This window comes from Hyla sarda, chromosome 6 (assembly GCF_029499605.1).
Source record: "Hyla sarda isolate aHylSar1 chromosome 6, aHylSar1.hap1, whole genome shotgun sequence".
In the NCBI taxonomy this organism is placed as follows: domain Eukaryota; kingdom Metazoa; phylum Chordata; class Amphibia; order Anura; family Hylidae; genus Hyla; species Hyla sarda.
The window spans coordinates 251233328-251253138 of record NC_079194.1 but is presented as its reverse complement, the minus strand read 5'-3'; the positions used below and the strand labels follow the sequence as shown (position 1 = coordinate 251253138).

Sequence of the window (19811 nt, the reverse complement as noted above, 5' to 3'; positions counted from 1 at the left end):
GAGATTAAAATCTTCAAAGTCCAGAGTCAGCGGGCTGAGGACCAGTTGTCTTGAACCTTGCGAACAGGCTTAGGAGGTCCTTTGTTGAGATCCACGGAAAGGTTCCATCGACACAGAAGAGCTTCTCCTTCTTCTAGTGAACGGATTACATGTGTTGCATCTGTGTGGTGGATAAGCAGACCCACAGGAAAACTCCATATTTACTGGATGTTTGCTAATCGGAGAGCAGAGGTAAGTGGTTGCAGGGCTTAACGTACCTGTAGTGTAGCCGCAGATAAATCTGCATATATGGCAACATGGTGGTACGGTGCATGCAGACCTGAGAGGGGTGAAAGAGAGGTACGGTGCACGCAGACCTGTTGAGGTGTGAAAAAGTTCATTTGTTTTTCTTCAACAGAGAAGAAAAGTACTCTCGCCAGGATGTCGCAGGGCACTGAATCGTCCAAATGCTTAGGGCGGGGTACACTGTTAGCCTGATATATTTCAAGTTCTTGAGGAGAACTGGTTGGTAGGACAGTTTGTATGAGCAAGCAAACATAGTTGGGAATGTCCGCCGTCCCAACAGATTCTGGCACTCCACGCAGCCTAATATTGTTGCGCCGACTGCGATCTTCTAGATCTGTACCTTTTGCTTTAAGTGCACCAATATCATCTTCTGCAGCATGATGAGAATCAATAACCTCATTGTGAGAGGCATCGAACTCCCCAAATTTAACTTCAATAAGATCCACCCTTGCGGTGAGATCTTCTACAGTAGTGTGCAAAGGGCTAATTATAGCCATTATGTCTCTCCAGAAGGATTTTGCAGAGTGAGGAGCATGTGTTTTATTTGAGTGTCAGTAACTGCTTGATCACAAACATAAATACACTGCAGATCATCTTCCTCTGCGGGAGGGAAGGGGTCAGAACCCCAATCTGAGGCTGTGCTATAAACAGCTGGGAGCCGCTAGACTGCCGTTGTGGCAATGGGCTAGGAGGAGATGTCCCCGTCAGACCCGAGGTGGACGGGGGGCCTGGGCACAGGGGAGATAGCTTGTACCTGAAGATTGCATTATGGTGAGGAAGCTGGTGATGGGGGTGCTGAAGCCGCTGATCCTGTGGCAGGCAGAAGCTGAGCACTTTGAAGTGCAGGATGTGATGTGGAGCGCCTGTGTAGTGAAGGCGAGGTGCGTGCAGGCTGGGACAGCTGCATCTCCAAGTCTGCTCCATCTGCGCCATCTTGGGAGGGAGGCCGTTGCTGGGAAAATTTGAATTTAGCCAGGGAACTGTGTTTGTTGAGCCTATTTCTTCGGACAGGCATGTTGACGAAGGGTTCCCACGTCTGTGGGTGCTAGGTGGGTTCTGGAAATTGCTGTGAGGTCGCTAGAAAGGGCTATAGAAAGTGGAGCTCAACTAGTTCGTGACCATTCAGCCTGACAGCCAGGCCACGCCCCCAACAAAACAGTTCTCACTTGTTTTAGCAATACGCACCAAGCCACTTCTAGAATAGATTTGGGTAGCTCCATTTCTTTGTGTATGGTTAAAGGTTTGAAATATGCTCCAAGATCACTTTCAGATCACTCTCTCCTTTTTTATGGTACTTCAGAAACCCATGCACAGGCCAGTAGCGGATTGGGGTGGGGCGCCAGGAGGTAGTGCACACAGGGACGTCACTGTCGTCTGGTGCTTGTGCCCATAGAAACAGAGCGGAGCAGCTAGGAGGAGGACGCTTGCATGGTAAGTTACCAGCGGGAAATCAGCTTCAGTGCTCCGACCACCGCCCCTCCGGACCCGGGACCTAGTAGTAGATCATGAACCTTGACCAGAGGAGCAGTGGTCGGAGCACTGAAGTGGGGCAGTACACAGACATACAGCCTCCAACCATACACTGTATATGGCTGAAGGCTGTATGTCTGTGGGGGCCACTGCCAACCTAATGTGGGGGGAACTATACTGCCAACCTAATGTGGGGGGAACTATACTGCCAACCTAATGTGGGGGGAACAATACTGCCAACCTAATGTGGGGGGAACTAAACTTCCAGCCTAATGTGGGGGAACTCTACTGCCAACCTAATGTGGGGGGAACTAAACTGCCAACTTAATGTGGGGGAGCTGCAACCTAATGTGGGGGAACTATATTGCCAACCTAATGAGGGGGAACTATATTGCCAACCTAATGAGGGGGAACTATACTGCCAACCTAATGAGGGGGAACTATACTGCCAACCTAATGAGGGGAAACTATGCTGACAACCTAATGTGAGGGGAACTATGCTGACAATGTAATGTGGGGGGGGGGGGGACTATACTGCCAACCTAATGTGGGGGAACTACAACCTAATGTGGGGAAACTATGCTGACAACCTAATGTGGGGGAACTATACTGCAAACCTAATCTGGAGGGAACTATGCTGACAACGTAATGTGGGGGAACTATACCGCCAAGCTAATGTGGGGGAACTATGCTGAGAACCTAATGTGGGGGAACTATGCTGAGAACCTAAAGTGGGGGAACTATGCTGACAACCTAATGTGGGGGAACTATGCTGACAACCTAATGTGGGGGGGGAACTATGCTGACAACCTATTGTGGGGGAACTATGCTGACAACCTAATGTGGGGGGAACTATGCTGACAACCTAATGTGGGTGGGGGGGAACTATGCTGACAACCTAATGTGGGGGGGGGAACTATGCTGACAACCTAATGTGGGGGGGGGGACTATGCTGACAACCTAATGTGGGGGTAACTATGCTGACAACTTAATGTGGGGGAACTGTGCTGTGTACTTAAAGGGGTACTCCACTGCTCAAGCGTTTGAAACATTTTGTTCCGAACTCTGGGTGCGGGCTGCGTGGGTTGTGACGTCACAGCCACACCCCTTGTGACATCACACCACGCCCCCTCAATGCAAGTCTATGGAAGGGGACGTGTCGACCACCGCACGATACTCTGATAGTGCCCCTCGCACAGGCCTTGTTCTTCCTATTTCAAATGTAATCCTCACTGGCTATCTTTAAATGGTGACCTGTCAGAGATTGTGGAAAAGATCAAAGAGTTTTGGCAGATTAAACGAGGCTGGTCAGCTATAGGAATTGTCTGGGATGCCTTAAAGGCCTTCCTTCGTGGGCTCCTTTTCAAGGAATTTTTACTCCTTAAAAAAAAATGTCAAAAAAGGGATAATTTTCTGCTAGAACAAGTTGAAAATAGCATGAAGGAAGTCACTCTGAGTGCCTCACCTCAGAATTTGTTAAAACTAAATTTTCATCAAAAGGAACCATTTTTTACTAGATAAGGCACAAAATCAAATCTTTTTTCAAGGAAGTAGGAATTTTGCCGAAGGGAGGAAACCCAATAGTTTATTAGCTAATATAGTAAAAGAACAGCGCACTCACAGCAATATTAGAACTGCTATACAAAGAAGAAGATATTCAAGATGCCTTTCTTTCTTTTTTTTTTCCCACAACCTCTATAGCTCTGATAGAAGGGGAAATGACAGGAGATGGAGAAATGTTTTGACTCTCTTGAAGTGCCCAAACTGAACCAGGATTTGAGGTCTAGAAGAAAATATAGTATTAAATGAGCGAGAGCAATCGTTAAAATCTTTTTCAGATAATTCTTCACCGGGAAGTGATGGCCTCCCTTTCGAGATTTATAGATGGTTGGGACATATATTTTGCTTCCTATATTGACAGAGGTTTTGAATGAATCCTGCAAAGAGGGTGTCCTTCCGTATTTCATGAGAGAGGCAATTATAATTATTATCTTGAAAAAGAATAAGGATCCATTAAAGAGAGAATCCTACCAGCCCATTTCTCTTTTAAACACAGATATGAAGTTATTCTCAAAAGCTTTGGCTATCCATCTCAAGCCTTGCTTGAGGGAAGTTATCCATCCGGATCAGTGTAGACTCACTGCGGGTAGATCTGTCTTTGAGAACATCCATAAAACCTTTGTAGCAATTCAGTTCGGAGGTGGGGGCTCCCGCTCCATCCTGTCACTTGACGCAGCCAAAGCGTTCGACAGGGTGGAGTGGGGGTTCCTATGGCCTTTTTAGGGATGGTTCACATGCTTTATGCTGAACCTAGAGCAAGAGTAGGAATCAATGGAGCTTTACCAATTTTTTTTTTCTTTATCTTGAGGAACTCTGCAGGGATGCCTTCTATCTTCATATTTAATTTTTATTGTTTATTGAACCTCTGGCAATATACATTAGAAACAGAGCCCAACTAGAGAAGTTTGGTCCTAGGGGGGTATCCACTAACCTATTGCTATATGCAGGTGATATATTACTTTTTTTTTTTTTTTTAAATAACCCCAAAGAAGAATTAGATAAAATTTGCATGAGGTTTGAAAAAGTTATTCCTATCTCTGGATTAAAAATCAATTGTACCAAATTGTCTTGTCTTCTACCCCTAGACGAAACTCCTCACCTTAACATGTGTGAATTACGCATTCTTCAAAAAGATGAACATCTTGAATATCTGGGAATTAAAATTTCTTTGCAAATCAAGCATTATATTAAATTAAATCTTGCTCCCGCAATCAGTGGCATAGAAAAGCGTAGTGATATTTGGTTAAATCTTCCCCTATCTATGGCAGATCGTATCTCCCTTAGTAAGATTCTTCCTATCTTGTTATATTTCCTAACCGCAGCCCCTGTTCATATTCCAGATAAGTGGTTTAAACTAATATGGGAAGGGAAATGTGTCAGAAAAAAATTAGCTTTTTTAACTCTTCTGAAAAAGGATGGGGGTCTCTCAATGCCCATTAATTCAATGGAGCCACTTTTATATTTTGGTATATGTATAAGGGTGGTTTCACACCACGTTTTGTACTTATGGTTCCCGTATACGGCTGGGAGCAGGGGAACCATATTTAATGCATGTCTTTGAGCCGACCGGAGTGAACCGCAGCCTCCGGTCTACTGCGTTTTCGGCTGTATATGGTTTCCCGACCGCAGGCAAAAACGTGGTCGACCGCGTTTTTGCCTGCGGTCGGGAAACTGCATACGGCCGAAAACGCAGCTAACTGGAGGCTGCGGTTCACTCCGGTCGGCTCATAGACATGCATTAAATATGGTTCCCCTATACGGCTGAGTGTGGGCGCCGCGATTAAGCCCCGCCCCCCCCTCCTCCCAGCCGTATACAGGAACCGTAAGTACAAAACGTGGTGTGAAACCACCCTTAAAGAGATGTTTTATCAGAGAGAAAGCAAAAATCAAATAATGAGGTAGAAAGAACTGCCTGTAGAGATCAGAGACAGGATTGTGTAAAGCCACAGATTTGGAGATGGATACAAAAAACTTTTGCTGCACTGAAAGTTCCCAAGAACACAGTAGGCTTCTATAATTCATAAGTGAAAGAAGTTTTGAAAAAACTGAACTCTTCATTGAGCTGGCTGCCCCACCAATGGAGTAATTGGTAAGAAAGGACCTTGGTAAGAAAGATGACCAAAAACCCCAGTGTTCACTTTGGCTGAGCTCCAAAAATTCTGTGAGCAGATTAGAGAAACTTCCAGATAGTCAACCATCACTGCAGCACTCCACAATCTGGGCTTTATGGAGAATGGCCAGAAAGAAACCTCTCCTTGGTAAAGGACATGTAAAAGCCATAAAGGACTCTCAGACTGTAAGAAACAAGATTCTCTGGTAGAAACCAAAATTTAACCCCTTAAGGACCAGGCCATTTTACACCTTAAGGACCGGAGCGTTTTTTGCAATTCTGACCACTGTCACTTTAAACATTAATAACTCTGGAATGCTTTTAGTGATCATTCTGATTCCGAGATTGTTTTTTCGTGACATATTCTACTTTAACTTAGTGGTCAAATTTTATGGTAACTTGCATCCTTTCTTGGTGAAAAATCCCCAAATTTGATGAAAAAAATGAAAATTTTGCATTTTTCTAACTTTGAAGCTCTCTGCTTGTAAGGAAAATGGATATTCAAAATATATTTTTTTTGGGTTCACATATACAATATGTCTACTTTATGTGTGCATCATAAAATTTATGAGTTTTTACTTTTGGAAGACACCAGAGGGCTTGAAAGTTCAGCAGCAATTTTGAAATTTTTCACAAAATTTTCAAACTCACTATTTTTCAGGGACCAGTTCAGTTTTGAAGTGGATTTGAAGGGTCTTCATATTAGAAAGACCCCATAAAAGACCCCATTATAAAAACTACACTCCCAAAGTATTGAAAATGACATTCAGTAAGTGTATTAACCCTTTAGGTGTTTCACAGGAATAGCAGCAAAGTGAAGGAGAAAATTCAAAATCTTCATTTTTTACACTCGCATGTTCTTGTAGACCCAATTTTTGAATTTTTGCAAGGGGTAAAAAGGAGAAAATTTTTACTTGTATTTGAAACCCAATTTCTCTCGAGTAAGCACATACCTCATATGTCTATGTTAATTGTTCAGCGGGCGCAGTAGAGGGCTCAGAAGGGAAGGAGCGACAAATGGTTTTTGGGGGGCATGCCGCATTTAGGAAGCCCCTATGGTGCCAGGACAGCAAAAAAAACACATGGCATACCATTTTGGAAACTAGACCCCTCAGGGAACGTAACAAGGGGTAAAGTGAACCTTAATACCCTACAGGTGATTCACGACTTTTGCATATGTAAAAAAAATATATATTTTTTTTACCTAAAATGCTTGGTTTCCCAAAAATTTAACATTTTTAAAAAGGGTAATAGCAGAAAATACCCCCCAAAATTTGAAGCCCAATTTCTCCCGATACAGAAAACATCTCGCATGGGGGTGAAAAGTGCTCTGCTGGCGCACTACAGGTCTCAGAAGAGAAGGAGTCACATTTGGCTTTTTGAAAGCAAATTTTGCTCTGGGGGCATGCCGCATTTAGGAAGCCCCTATGGTGCCAGAACAGCAAAAAAAAAACACATGGCATACCATTTTGGAAACTAGACCCCTCGGGGAACGTAACAAGGGGTAACGTGAACCTTAATGCCCTACAGGTGTTTCACGACTTTTGCATATGTAAGAAAATTATTTATTTTTTTACCTAAAATGCTTGTTTTCCCAAAATGTTTACATTTTTAAAAAGGGTAATAGCGGAAAATACCCCCCAAAATTTGAAGCCCAATTTCTCCCGATTCAGAAAACACCCCATATGGGGGTGAAAAGTGCTCTGCTGGCGCACTACAGGTCTCAGAAAAGAAGGAGTCACATTTGGCTTTTTGAAAGCGAATTTTGCTCTGGGGGCATGCCGCATTTAGGAAGCCCCTATGGTGCCAGGACAGCAAAAAAAAAAAACACATGGCATACCATTTTGGAAACTAGACCCCTCGGGGAACGTAACAAGGGGTAATTTGAACCTTAATACCCTACAGGTGTTTCACGACTTTTGCATATGTCAAAAAATATATATCACTGCAGCACTCCACAATCTGGGCTTTATGGAGAATGGCCAGAAAGAAACCTCTCCTTGGTAAAGGACATGTAAAAGCCATAAAGGACTCTCAGACTGTAAGAAACAAGATTCTCTGGTAGAAACCAAAATTTAACCCCTTAAGGACCAGGCCATTTTACACCTTAAGGACCGGAGCGTTTTTTGCAATTCTGACCACTGTCACTTTAAACATTAATAACTCTGGAATGCTTTTAGTGATCATTCTGATTCCGAGATTGTTTTTTCGTGACATATTCTACTTTAACTTAGTGGTAAAATTTTATGGTAACTTGCATCCTTTCTTGGTGAAAAATCCCCAAATTTGATGAAAAAAATGAAAATTTTGCATTTTTCTAACTTTGAAGCTCTCTGCTTGTAAGGAAAATGGATATTCAAAATATATTTTTTTTGGGTTCACATATACAATATGTCTACTTTATGTGTGCATCATAAAATTTATGAGTTTTTACTTTTGGAAGACACCAGAGGGCTTGAAAGTTCAGCAGCAATTTTGAAATTTTTCACAAAATTTTCAAACTCACTATTTTTCAGGGACCAGTTCAGTTTTGAAGTGGATTTGAAGGGTCTTCATATTAGAAAGACCCCATAAAAGACCCCATTATAAAAACTACACTCCCAAAGTATTGAAAATGACATTCAGTAAGTGTATTAACCCTTTAGGTGTTTCACAGGAATAGTAGCAAAGTGAAGGAGAAAATTCAAAATCTTCATTTTTTACACTCGCATGTTCTTGTAGACCCAATTTTTGAATTTTTGCAAGGGGTAAAAAGGAGAAAATTTTTACTTGTATTTGAAACCCAATTTCTCTCGAGTAAGCACATACCTCATATGTCTATGTTAATTGTTCAGCGGGCGCAGTAGAGGGCTCAGAAGGGAAGGAGCGACAAATGGTTTTTGGGGGGCATGCCGCATTTAGGAAGCCCCTATGGTGCCAGGACAGCAAAAAAAACACATGGCATACCATTTTGGAAACTAGACCCCTCAGGGAACGTAACAAGGGGTAAAGTGAACCTTAATACCCTACAGGTGATTCACGACTTTTGCATATGTAAAAAAAATATATATTTTTTTTACCTAAAATGCTTGGTTTCCCAAAAATTTAACATTTTTAAAAAGGGTAATAGCAGAAAATACCCCCCAAAATTTGAAGCCCAATTTCTCCCGATACAGAAAACATCTCGCATGGGGGTGAAAAGTGCTCTGCTGGCGCACTACAGGTCTCAGAAGAGAAGGAGTCACATTTGGCTTTTTGAAAGCAAATTTTGCTCTGGGGGCATGCCGCATTTAGGAAGCCCCTATGGTGCCAGAACAGCAAAAAAAAAACACATGGCATACCATTTTGGAAACTAGACCCCTCGGGGAACGTAACAAGGGGTAACGTGAACCTTAATGCCCTACAGGTGTTTCACGACTTTTGCATATGTAAGAAAATTATTTATTTTTTTACCTAAAATGCTTGTTTTCCCAAAATGTTTACATTTTTAAAAAGGGTAATAGCGGAAAATACCCCCCAAAATTTGAAGCCCAATTTCTCCCGATTCAGAAAACACCCCATATGGGGGTGAAAAGTGCTCTGCTGGCGCACTACAGGTCTCAGAAAAGAAGGAGTCACATTTGGCTTTTTGAAAGCGAATTTTGCTCTGGGGGCATGCCGCATTTAGGAAGCCCCTATGGTGCCAGGACAGCAAAAAAAAAAACACATGGCATACCATTTTGGAAACTAGACCCCTCGGGGAACGTAACAAGGGGTAATTTGAACCTTAATACCCTACAGGTGTTTCACGACTTTTGCATATGTCAAAAAATATATATTTTTTTTACCTAAAATGCTTGTTTTCCCAAAAATTTTACATTTTTAAAAAGGGTAATAGCAGAAAATACCCCCCAAAATTTCTCCCGAGTACGGCGATACCCCATATGTGGCCCTAAACTGTTGCCTTGAAATACGACAGGGCTCCAAAGTGAGAGCGCCATGCGCATTTGAGGCCTAAATTAGGGACTTGCATAGCGGTGGACATAGGGGTATTCTACGCCAGTGATTCCCAAACAGGGTGCCTCCAGCTGTTGTAAAACTCCCAGCATGCCTAGACAGTCAACGGCTATCTGGCAATACTGGGAGTAGTTGTTTTGCAACAGCTGGAGGCTCTGTTTTGGAAACAGTGGCGTACCAGACGTTTTTCATTTTTATTGGGGAGGGGAGGGGGGCTGTGTAGGGGTATGTGTATATGTAGTGTTTTTTACTTTTTATTTTATTTTGTGTTAGTGTAGTGTAGTGTTTTTAGGGTACAGTCACACGGGCGGGGGTTCACAGTAGTTTCTCGCTGGCATGTTTGAGCTGCGGCAGAAAATTTGACGAAGCTCAAACTTGCAGCCGGATACTTACTGTAAGCCTCCGCCCATGTGAGTGTACCCTGTACGTTCACATTGGGGGGGGGGGGGGACATCCAGCTGTTGCAAAACTACAACTCCCAGCATGTACGGTCTATCAGTGCATGCTGGGAGTTGTAGTTTTGCAACAGCTGGAGGCGCACTGATTGTGAAACACCAAGTTTGGTAACAAACTCAGTGTTTTGCAACCAGTGTGCCTTCAGCTGTTGCAAAAGCTACAACCCCCAGCATGTACGGACAGCGGAAGGGCATGCTGGGTCTTGTAGTTATGCAATAGCTGGAGGCATACTACTTTGGCTGGGGATGCTGGGGATTGTAGTTATGCAACAGCTGGAGACACACTGGTTTGCTACTTAACTCAGTGTGCCTTCAGCTGTTGCAAAACTACAACTCTCAGTAGTCACCGACAGCCAACGGGCATGCTGGGAGTTGTAGTTATGCAACCACCAGATGCACCACTACAACTCCCAGCATGCACTTTAGCTGATTGTGCAAGCTGGGAGTTGTAGTTATACAACAGCTGAAGGTACACTTTTCCATAGAAAAAATGTGCCTCCAGCTGTTGCAAAACTACAAGTCCCAGCATGCCCATAAGGGAATGCTGGGAGTTGTGGTGGTCTGCCTCCTGCTGTTGCATAACTACAGCTCCCAGCATGCCCTTTTTGCATGCTGGGAGCTGTTGCTAAGCAACAGCAGGAGGCTGTCACTCACCTCCAACGATCCTCGCCGCACAGGTCAGTCCCTCGTCGTCGCCGCCGCCGCTGCTCCTGGGGCCCCGATCCCAACAGGGACGCCGGGGATCAGGGTCCCCAGCACCTGGGGTGCACGTCCCGCACCCGCTCACGTCCTCCGGAAGAGGGGCGGAGCGGGTTTCGGGAGTGACACCCGCAGCAGGCGCCCTGATTGGTCGGCCAGTAATCTGGCCGACGAATCAGGGCGATCGTGAGGTGGCACCAGTGCCACCTCACCCCTGCTGGCTCTGGCTGTTCGGGGCCGGGTCACTGGAGACCCGATTGACCCGGAATCCGCTGCAGATCGCTGGACTGAATTGTCCAGCGATCTGCGGCCATCGCCGACATGGGTGGTCATCATGACCCCCCTGGGCGATATGCCCCGATGCCTGCTGAACGATTTCAGCAGGCATTGGGCACCGGCTCCGCTCCAGATGGTTGCGGGGGGCCGGTAAAACACATGACGTTCTCATACGTAATGTGTCCTTAAGGACTCGGAAATGGAGACGTATGAGAACGTCATGTGTCCTTAAGGGGTTAAACTAAAAGTTTGGGCAACTAAAAATGTAAACTAAGCATCATGTCTAAAGGAAACCAGGCACTGCTTATTAATTGCCCAATACCATCCCTACAGTGAAGCATGGTGGTGGCAGCATAATGCTGTAAGGGTGTTTTTCAGCAGCTGGGACAGAGAGACTGATCAATTTAAGTTTCTTTCAATCCTGACCAAAGTACAGAGATATTCTGAATAAAAGGTTCACATTCCAACAAGACAATAAGACTGAGCATATGGCCAAGACAACATTGGAGTGGCCATTCAACTTGACAGAGCTTGAGAGGATCTCAATGTCAGACAATCCCCAAATCCAGGTGTGCACACCGGCCAAGTAAACTGGAGGCTGTAATGACTGCCAAAGGTGCTTCTACCTATGTCAATGCAATATTTTAGTTTTTCCTTTGCCCTAGGTTAGCAAAAATGTCTAAAATCCTGTTTTAACTGTCTTTATGGTGAAATGAGTGCAAAATGAGGAAAAACTTAATTTATACTTTATTTTAGCATAAGTCCAAAACATAACAAAATTTGAAAAAAGCACCGTGTGTGTGTGTGTGTGTGTGTATGGGGGACATCATTAAGGTGCTACTGTATACACAGATTATCTTAAGAAATCATCTGAAATTACAGTTATGCTACAGTTATGAATTAAATGTGTTTAAAATGTCGGAAATTAACAAAGTCCTTAATAAATTGAAGTTAAAGTTGTATAAAATACAAAGAAAATTTATGCCAAATATGTACTTGTTGGGAAATAATACAATCTAACGCCTCGATCCGCTGTTCTAAATTAAAATTTTTGCTACAAACAGAAAATAAATCATGTGCTCTGATTTAAGTGACATAACATCTTGTTTCTCTTCAAGTACTGAAATTATCTTCCTTTTCTAGATCCTTGGACTTACATTTGCCATGACTATGTACTGCCAGATGGCAAAAACCGATACATACTACGCCTGAGATATCCAGCCCGTCAGCTCCCTGCTCTCATCACTGAGACATACCCGGGAGGAACCTATGAGGTTTTTAAAGCAGATCTTCCTTAGTTCTGTTCTTCCTCTTTTGAAACCACCACATACAGCCTCGAAACGTACAAGAGCCCTCTGAAACATCACAACTTTCTCCAGGTATGGAGGATAGACAGTGGGTGGGAAATTGAGAAGTCTACAAGACAGGCCCTGAAACGAACAGTGCCACATGGTCTGCAGAAGCCAAGACTCCAGGGAGGGTCCTATGTGCTCTTTTTTTTTTTTTGGGGGGGGGGGGGGAGAGAGCAGTGGGTTTTCTAATGTTCACCACATGATCAATGGAAGCACATCTTTACTTGTTCTCTCCAACCAATACTGTATTATACAAGAACTGTACTGCCTCTAGTGCTTACCTTTTGGTTGAGTTGTTTAAACATAATTACAAAAGCCTAACATTCTACCTGCTGTATTACTGGAATATACAGTAATACTGACTATGGGTCTATATTCAGAAGGTATCAGTATGTGATCATATACCATCAAATGCAGCCTATGTATACAGAGATTGGTTGGGGAAAAGGCCTTGTCTATGAAAATGTGTCCTTAAACGACAACCTGATAATATACCACTGAAGTGAACATCCTTCGATAACTTTTAAGCTGCCAACTAGTCAAGCTAAAGTCAATGCCACCTGGCTTTCAGTACATTGTGAAAAAAATGTAGGTTTCAAATCCCAGAATGCACTTCTGCATTGTGTAAACTGTAGTATATGTGGAGTCTATCATTGGTTTCAGGTTTTGGCTTTTAAGACTACTTTTCTTTGGAGCCATGTCACCATATGTGGTTTCTCTGCTCAGCATAATGCTTACAGGTCAGGTGGACAATATTTTGTTCCCTACATCTGAATGTATAGTACTTGAGTCGTCTTTACATGCAGCTTCTGTAACTCCACATCTTGTCATAAAATAGTTAAACTATGCAGAAACATGCATGGAAATCTACATTGAGGATACTTATTTCTGTATGACCCAGTAGAGGAGCTAGTTGGCTGGACTATGCCATCTTCCGCTAACCTCCTTTACAGGCCTAATGTGTTTTTCACTCTGTATTATAATTTTTATTTATTTTTTTAGATTTTTTTTCCAGTCTGAAATTATCTGTCAATGTTATAGGCAGGGATTACCAATCACATATTTTTAGGACTAGAAAAAGCATTTCTGCCCATTACAGGCATGATTAAAGTCAGTGAGACGTCACCCTGGGAGGCTGCCGGGTTAATGTGTATATAGAAACAATGTCTATCAAAAAAAAAAAAAAAAAAAACATCTGTATAGAGAGTGTTACAGTGAAAAGACTATGCATTTCGATGCTGAAACTCTTCCGAAGTGTCTGCCAAGCATAGCTCTAAAGCATTTTCAGAGCCTTTACACTTCATGCCACCTCTCCCAGTAGGATACCTGGAAGTGACACCAGACAACACTATCCAAAAACATAAAGGCAGCTACTGAGATTTTCCTCCTTCTCAATGTTTCCATTCATACTAAAGCACTTATGGTTCAGTTTATATGAAGGCACAACCCTGCCTCAGCCCCGAGGGGTAAGGCTTAAGTTGGACATCATTCCCTTCACCCACATTGTAGGTTCAATGATGACTGCTTCCTGTAAGATCCCTGCAGAGTTTCTCACTATGTTTCCCTATTTTCAGTGTATATACATAATTTATGCAAGAAGTATAGTGAAAATTTGTTCTAATAAAAATGTTTATCAGATGCTGTGTGTGTGTATATTGAGTACATGGACAAACTACATCTCCGGCCATTGCAGAGCTAATGACATCATGTGTGGATTGATATCTACAGGGAAATTACTCATAGCACTCCCTATATGTCTCCAATATAACTCTACAAATTTACCAGTCTTTATGAAGCAGCTGTGTAAGGGCTCATGCAGGGTCGTATTATGGCGCAATTTTTAATGTAGCTGTAATAGGACTTTGAATGAGGTGCATGTTGTGAGAACACTCAGCTCTGACATGTGTATGAGCCATACAGCTGACCACACTCCTGCTAAACTCCATGAATGACTACTACACTACTCTATGTAGCACTACTCATGTATAAAGCCTTGTCACAATGCCCTGGCAGTAAGTCACATGCCTTGACATATTTCAGGTAAGTTGCTGTTTAGCATATAAAGCGATATCCACACATTTATAGCAGCTGCCACCGCATAAGTGGCTGGCCTAGGGACAAAAGTAAAATTGACATATCGCTATACCAGCACTGTGGCCCTTCAATATCTAGATAGGTTGGGGTACCAGAGGATGGAGTCCCATCGATCATAAAATTATGAAATATCCTAGTGAAACAGTCTAGAACAGGGCATCTCACAGTTTCTCTGCTCAGGCCTCACTTGCCAATCCATGGTGGTACTGGGGTCTTTAAAAGCAAACAAATACTGTAGTGCAGTGCCAAATATCACAATGCAGCATCCACATTATTCCAAAGAGCACCATCCAAATACTAAAGTGCATAAAGAAAAAAATACCTCCAATGTGGCGCCAAAAACCACAGTGTAGCACAGAATCTCCTGTCTCCAACAGGGCCAAGTTATTACAACAGTGCAGCAAAAAATACCTCTCCAGCAGCACTAAATACCACAGTACACCATTACTGGTAGAAGTGAACTGGATCAGTTTCTTTGTAATGCATATACATAAAAAAACTGCAAAGTAAAAACTGGAAGTGAAGAAAGATAGGAGAGCTGTCCTACCTCATCTGCAGCTCACCTGTAGTCTCCTGCACTCTCTAGACCAGGCATAGGCAACCATCGGCACTGCAGATGTTTTGGACTACCATCTCCCATCATGCTTTGGTAGTATTTTGGCTTTAAGAGCATCACGGGAGATGTAGTCCAAAACATTTGCAGTGCCGAAGGTTACCTATGCCTGCTCTAGACTTTGCTGCGCTTCCCTTAGGTGCGGGACCTGCTCACTCATGGTTATGTGCCCATGATGTCATCAAATGTTTGTGACGCCATCAATGATTTCATCCTCTTGAAGTAAACATTGAAGGTTCTGATTGAATGACAGCAAGGAGGTACCACTCTATGTGGGGGAAATACAAAATGTGAGTGGGGAAATTACATCACTTTTCATTATACAACTAATAAACTTTATTTCCTACAACTGTCTTTGGACTTTTCTGGTGGTTTGGTTATTTCTAACAGTAAAAAAAAATGTCATGATGCTCACAGCCTGCAGGGAACGCATTGTGAACATACATACATTTATTTTAGCCTTATTGCAATCTCCTCTTTGATGGAGATAGGAACAGGTTACACAAATTTGTCCATTCATATTCATTAACTGCTGTGTAGGGGCTCTTGCAAAGGGTCAAATTTTGGCTCAGTTTTGTTAGTTGCTGTAATAGGGCTTTGAATGAGGGACTTTGCATGGGGACTCTTGTGTAACTCTGTATGCCTTTGATTTTATAGGGTGACATACTATGGTTAAAAAAAAAAAAATCTGCACTTAATGAACTTAGAACCACATCAGCAGACGGCTGCCGCTGGAGACTTACTGTAGCTGTGCTGAAGAAGTAAAAGGATGGAGGCAGCAGTGTAAATACTACTGACAGGTAATGAGTATAGAGCAGAGACACAGGTGTAATGTGCCGCAGACCTGTCTCAAGAAGATAGATGTATTAGACACAGACATCTGCTCTAGAACACTGCTCGTAAATCCTACAATATGTGCTGTGATTGGTAGTAAAAGCCGTGCTCCAGAGTCCAGTCTGTCCCAATCCTGTGTGATGTCATCAGACGCAGGGTATGAATATTCTCATTACCGCTATATATGGCTGCACCAATTACTAACGCATTCAGCTCTTAACTGGTTTGTCTGCAGCGTGAAAGCAGGCAATGATAATGACCGGGGTGCCTATGTGCACAGAATTAATGCAAACCTTTTCTATGGCCTCTACTATTCTGCTGCTTATTAGTGATCGAGAAGAAATAACCGACTTCAGTCACAGGATTCTCTGTGGTAAAAGCTCAAAACACATCAAACAGAAAGATTTTTGTTTCACATTAAAACTGAGCGGATATTGTCAAGACATGCAAGCCTGGAAGCTGAAAGGATTAGGGGAGATGTAAATGCAGGATATGATATGCCAAGATAGCTATCTGCGGCTGCTTGCGTTATGGGGAATGCAGGGGAATGCAGCTGAATTGGCATATTATACACAGCTCAGGTTTATCTGCCGGTATTACCAAATAAATCCAGTTCTGCAATGTTAGACTCTTGATAACCTTTTTCCTTCCCACGCTGACGACTTTTATTAATTCAACTTTGCCATTCAGCATGCTGTCCTTGGTCTGGGCCGTCCGCAGTATATTATTGTGATATTCTATTCAGCTGGTTTTCAAGCCTTTCATATATTTGTGCTCTTACCTACAGGGGACTTTCACATCTAATAGATGCTGCATTTCTAAAAATGACAAAGAGCACCGACATATTTACAGCTGTACTTTCATGTACATTTACATTTAAAAAAAATCTCTTGCTGAGTAGCTAAGCCAAAGGAAGATGCGGGCAGCACATGTGGGCTGAGTTACAGCGGGCACCAACCAGCCACGTACCATTGACCAGTATTAAAGGTGGCTGAGGGAGCAAAATACATTTTCTACCAGGTACAACAAAGTATAGCTATGACAGTACTGCTGTGCCTCATCAATATACCAAAATTCCTTAAAATGTGCTCTAGAATGGGGTTTTAACAAACAGCGTTAACAATATTCATCCGATTCTAGGCATGCTGTGAATTTTAACATCCACAGTATACCCTATCTTTTGGTTAAATGCTATGGATTTTTCACAACATATCTATACTATAAAATGTAAAAACAAGATGTTCCTGCACTCACCACGATAGAGGAAGCCATCATGGAGGTATGAGTATAGCATGGGGGCTCAAAGGCAACAACTGGTGGTTATGTGCAGTAAATGCACTTCTTCCGGCCTCCCTAGGAAACCACCGGTTGTTGCCTCTGAGCCCCCCTGCTATTCCCAAACCTCCATGACAGCTTCCTCTAGAGTGAACAGTGGATCGTGGTGAGTGCAGGAACATCTAATTTTTACATTTTGTGTCCAGTATCTTATGCATTTTTTCCAGTCCCAGAACCATCCTACCACTGCATTTATTATGGGAATATGATTTTTTTTCTGGACTGTTTCATCTGGTAGTCAATTTTATTAGGTGTGTATTTCCCTTAATGGTGCCTCCAGTGTCTTTTTGTTTCCACTTCTGTTTATTGCTTATTTCTATGCTATATCCGCACTAAAATCTGCATCACATGTGGATTTCACTGCTGATCTTTAAAGGACATGTCCGGTGCTCACTTTTCTTATTGTATCCGTTCCGGGCTGCAAAAAAAAGAAAATAAGCTTTCTCTTGCCTGCCTATGCTCCCCCGGTGCTCCGGTACAGGCGTTCGGTCCCCGGGCTGTATTCTTCTTACTTCCTGTTAGCCCGACACGTCACACGGAGCTTCAGCCTATCACCGGCCGAGGCGGGAAAACGCTGCGGCCGGTGATAGGTTGAAGCTCCGTGTGACGTGCCGGGCTAACAGGAAGTAAGAAGAATACAGCTCGGGGACCGAACACCTGTACTAAAGCACCGGGGGAGCCTAGGCAGATAAGAGAACATTTATTTTCTTTTATTTTTCAGCCCGGAACGGATAAAATAAGAAAAGTGAGCACCGGACATCTCCTTTAAGCTTATAGAATAGCATAGTTTTTACAAATCCACCTGGTTTCAGATAAGCATAATACAGTCAAGTCCTTGCCCAGCCATAGATCTAATGATCTATGATGCCTGTTGTTCAGGTCATTATATCTGTGGCCGGTTTAGGACTTGCAGCTTAATACGGATTCAAAAATGCATCTGTTCAGGTCATTATATTGTGGTTGCTTCTGGACTTGCAGCAGTAGTACAGACTCAGTAGTGTGTCCATAAGTCTGATCCCAAACCAAAAGTATCAGAACAATACATACATTTTCTTTGAGATATGATACTGCATGATATTGTTGAATGTGTTAGAAAATGGTTTAATGTTTATATATAATATATATATATAAACAATCGTGGCCGTAAATGTTGGCACCCCTGACATTTTTCAAGAAAATTAAGTATTGCTCACAGAAAAGGATTGCAGTAACACATGTTTTGCTATACACATGTTTATGCCCTTTGTGTGTATTGGAACTAAACCAAAAAAAAGGGAGGAAAAAAAGCAAATTGGACATAATGTCACACCAAACTCCAAAAATGGGCAAAATTATTGGCACCCTTAACTTAATATTTGGTTGCACACCCTTTGGAAAAAATAACTGAAATCAGTCGCTTCCTATAACCATCAATAAGCTTCTTACACCTCTCAGCCGGAATGTTGGACCACTCTTCCACTCAAACTGCTCCAGGTCTCTCTTTTTAGAAGGGCGCTTTTTCCCAAAAGCATTTTTGAAGGTCATTTTAAGATCTTTCCACAGGTATTCAATAGGATTTAGATCTGGACTCATTGCTGCCACTTCAGAACTCTCCAGCGCTTGTTGCCATCCATTTCTGGGTGCTTTTTGACGTATGTTTGGGGTCACTGTCCTGCTGGAAGATCTCTGACGCAAACCCAGCTTTCAGACACTGGGCTGTACAATGTGACCCAAAATCTGTTGGTAATCCTCAGATTTCATGATGCCTTGCACACATTCAAGGCACCCAGTGCCAGTGGCAGCAAAACAACCCAAAACATCATTGAACCGCCACCGTATTTCACTGTAGGTACTGTGTTCTTATCTTTGTAGAATTATGTGCTTTACCAAAAAGCTCTATCTTGGTCTCATCTGTCCACAAGTTTTCCCAGAAGGATTTTAGCTTACTCAAGTTCATTTTGGCAAAATTTAGTCTTGCTTTTTTTATGTCCCTGTGTTAGCAGTGGGGTCCTCCTGGGTCTCCTGCCATAGCGTTTAATTTCCTTTAAATGTCGATGGATAATTTGCACTGACATTGATGCTCCCTGAGCCTGCAGGACAGCTTGAATATTTTTGGAACTTGTTTGGGGCTGCTTATCCACCATCTGGACTATCCTGCGTTGACACCTTTCATAAATTTTTCTCTTCCGTCCACGCCCAGGGAGATTAGCTACAGTGCCATGGGTTGCAAAATTCTTCATAATGTTGCACACTGTAGACGAAGGCAAATCTAGATCTCTGGAGATGGACTAGAACTAGAAGCCTTGAGATTGTTGATATTTTTCCACAATGTTGGTCCTCAAGTCCTCAGACAGTTCTCTTTCTGTTGTCCATGCTTAGTGTCGCACAAACAGACACACATTGCAAAGAATGTGGACTTCTCTCCTTTTTATCTGCTTTCAGATGTGATTTTTATATTGCCCACACCTGTTCCTTGCCCCCAGGTGAGTTTTAAGGAGCATCCCATGCTTGAAACAATCTTATTTTTCCACAATTTTGAAAGGGTGCCAATAATTTTGGTGTGACATTATGTCCAATTTTTTTCCTCCTTATTTGGTTTAGTTCCAATACACACAAAGGGAATAAACATGTGTATAGCAAAACATGTTACTGCAATCCTTTTCTGTGAGAAATACTTCATTTTCTTGAAAAATTTCAGGGGTGCCAACATTTACGGCCATGGCTGTAAGAGGGGGGGTGCACACTTATGCAACCAGGTTATAGTGTGTTGTTTT

The 19811-nt window shown here is 42.7% G+C and overlaps 1 protein-coding gene across 5 annotated transcripts in view; it reads left to right on the top strand.

Moving 5' to 3' along the window:
- TSPAN4 (tetraspanin 4) overlaps positions 1-15243 on the top strand; it is a 719066-nt gene extending 703823 nt beyond the window's left edge. For all 5 annotated transcript variants that reach the window (XM_056526916.1, XM_056526919.1, XM_056526918.1 and 2 more), the window contains one exon: positions 11974-15243. In XM_056526916.1, coding sequence (XP_056382891.1) covers positions 11974-12042 — 69 coding nt within the window. In that variant the 3' untranslated portion in view covers positions 12043-15243. The remainder of the gene's footprint in view (positions 1-11973) is intronic.
- Positions 15244-19811: the final 4568 nt, after the last annotated feature.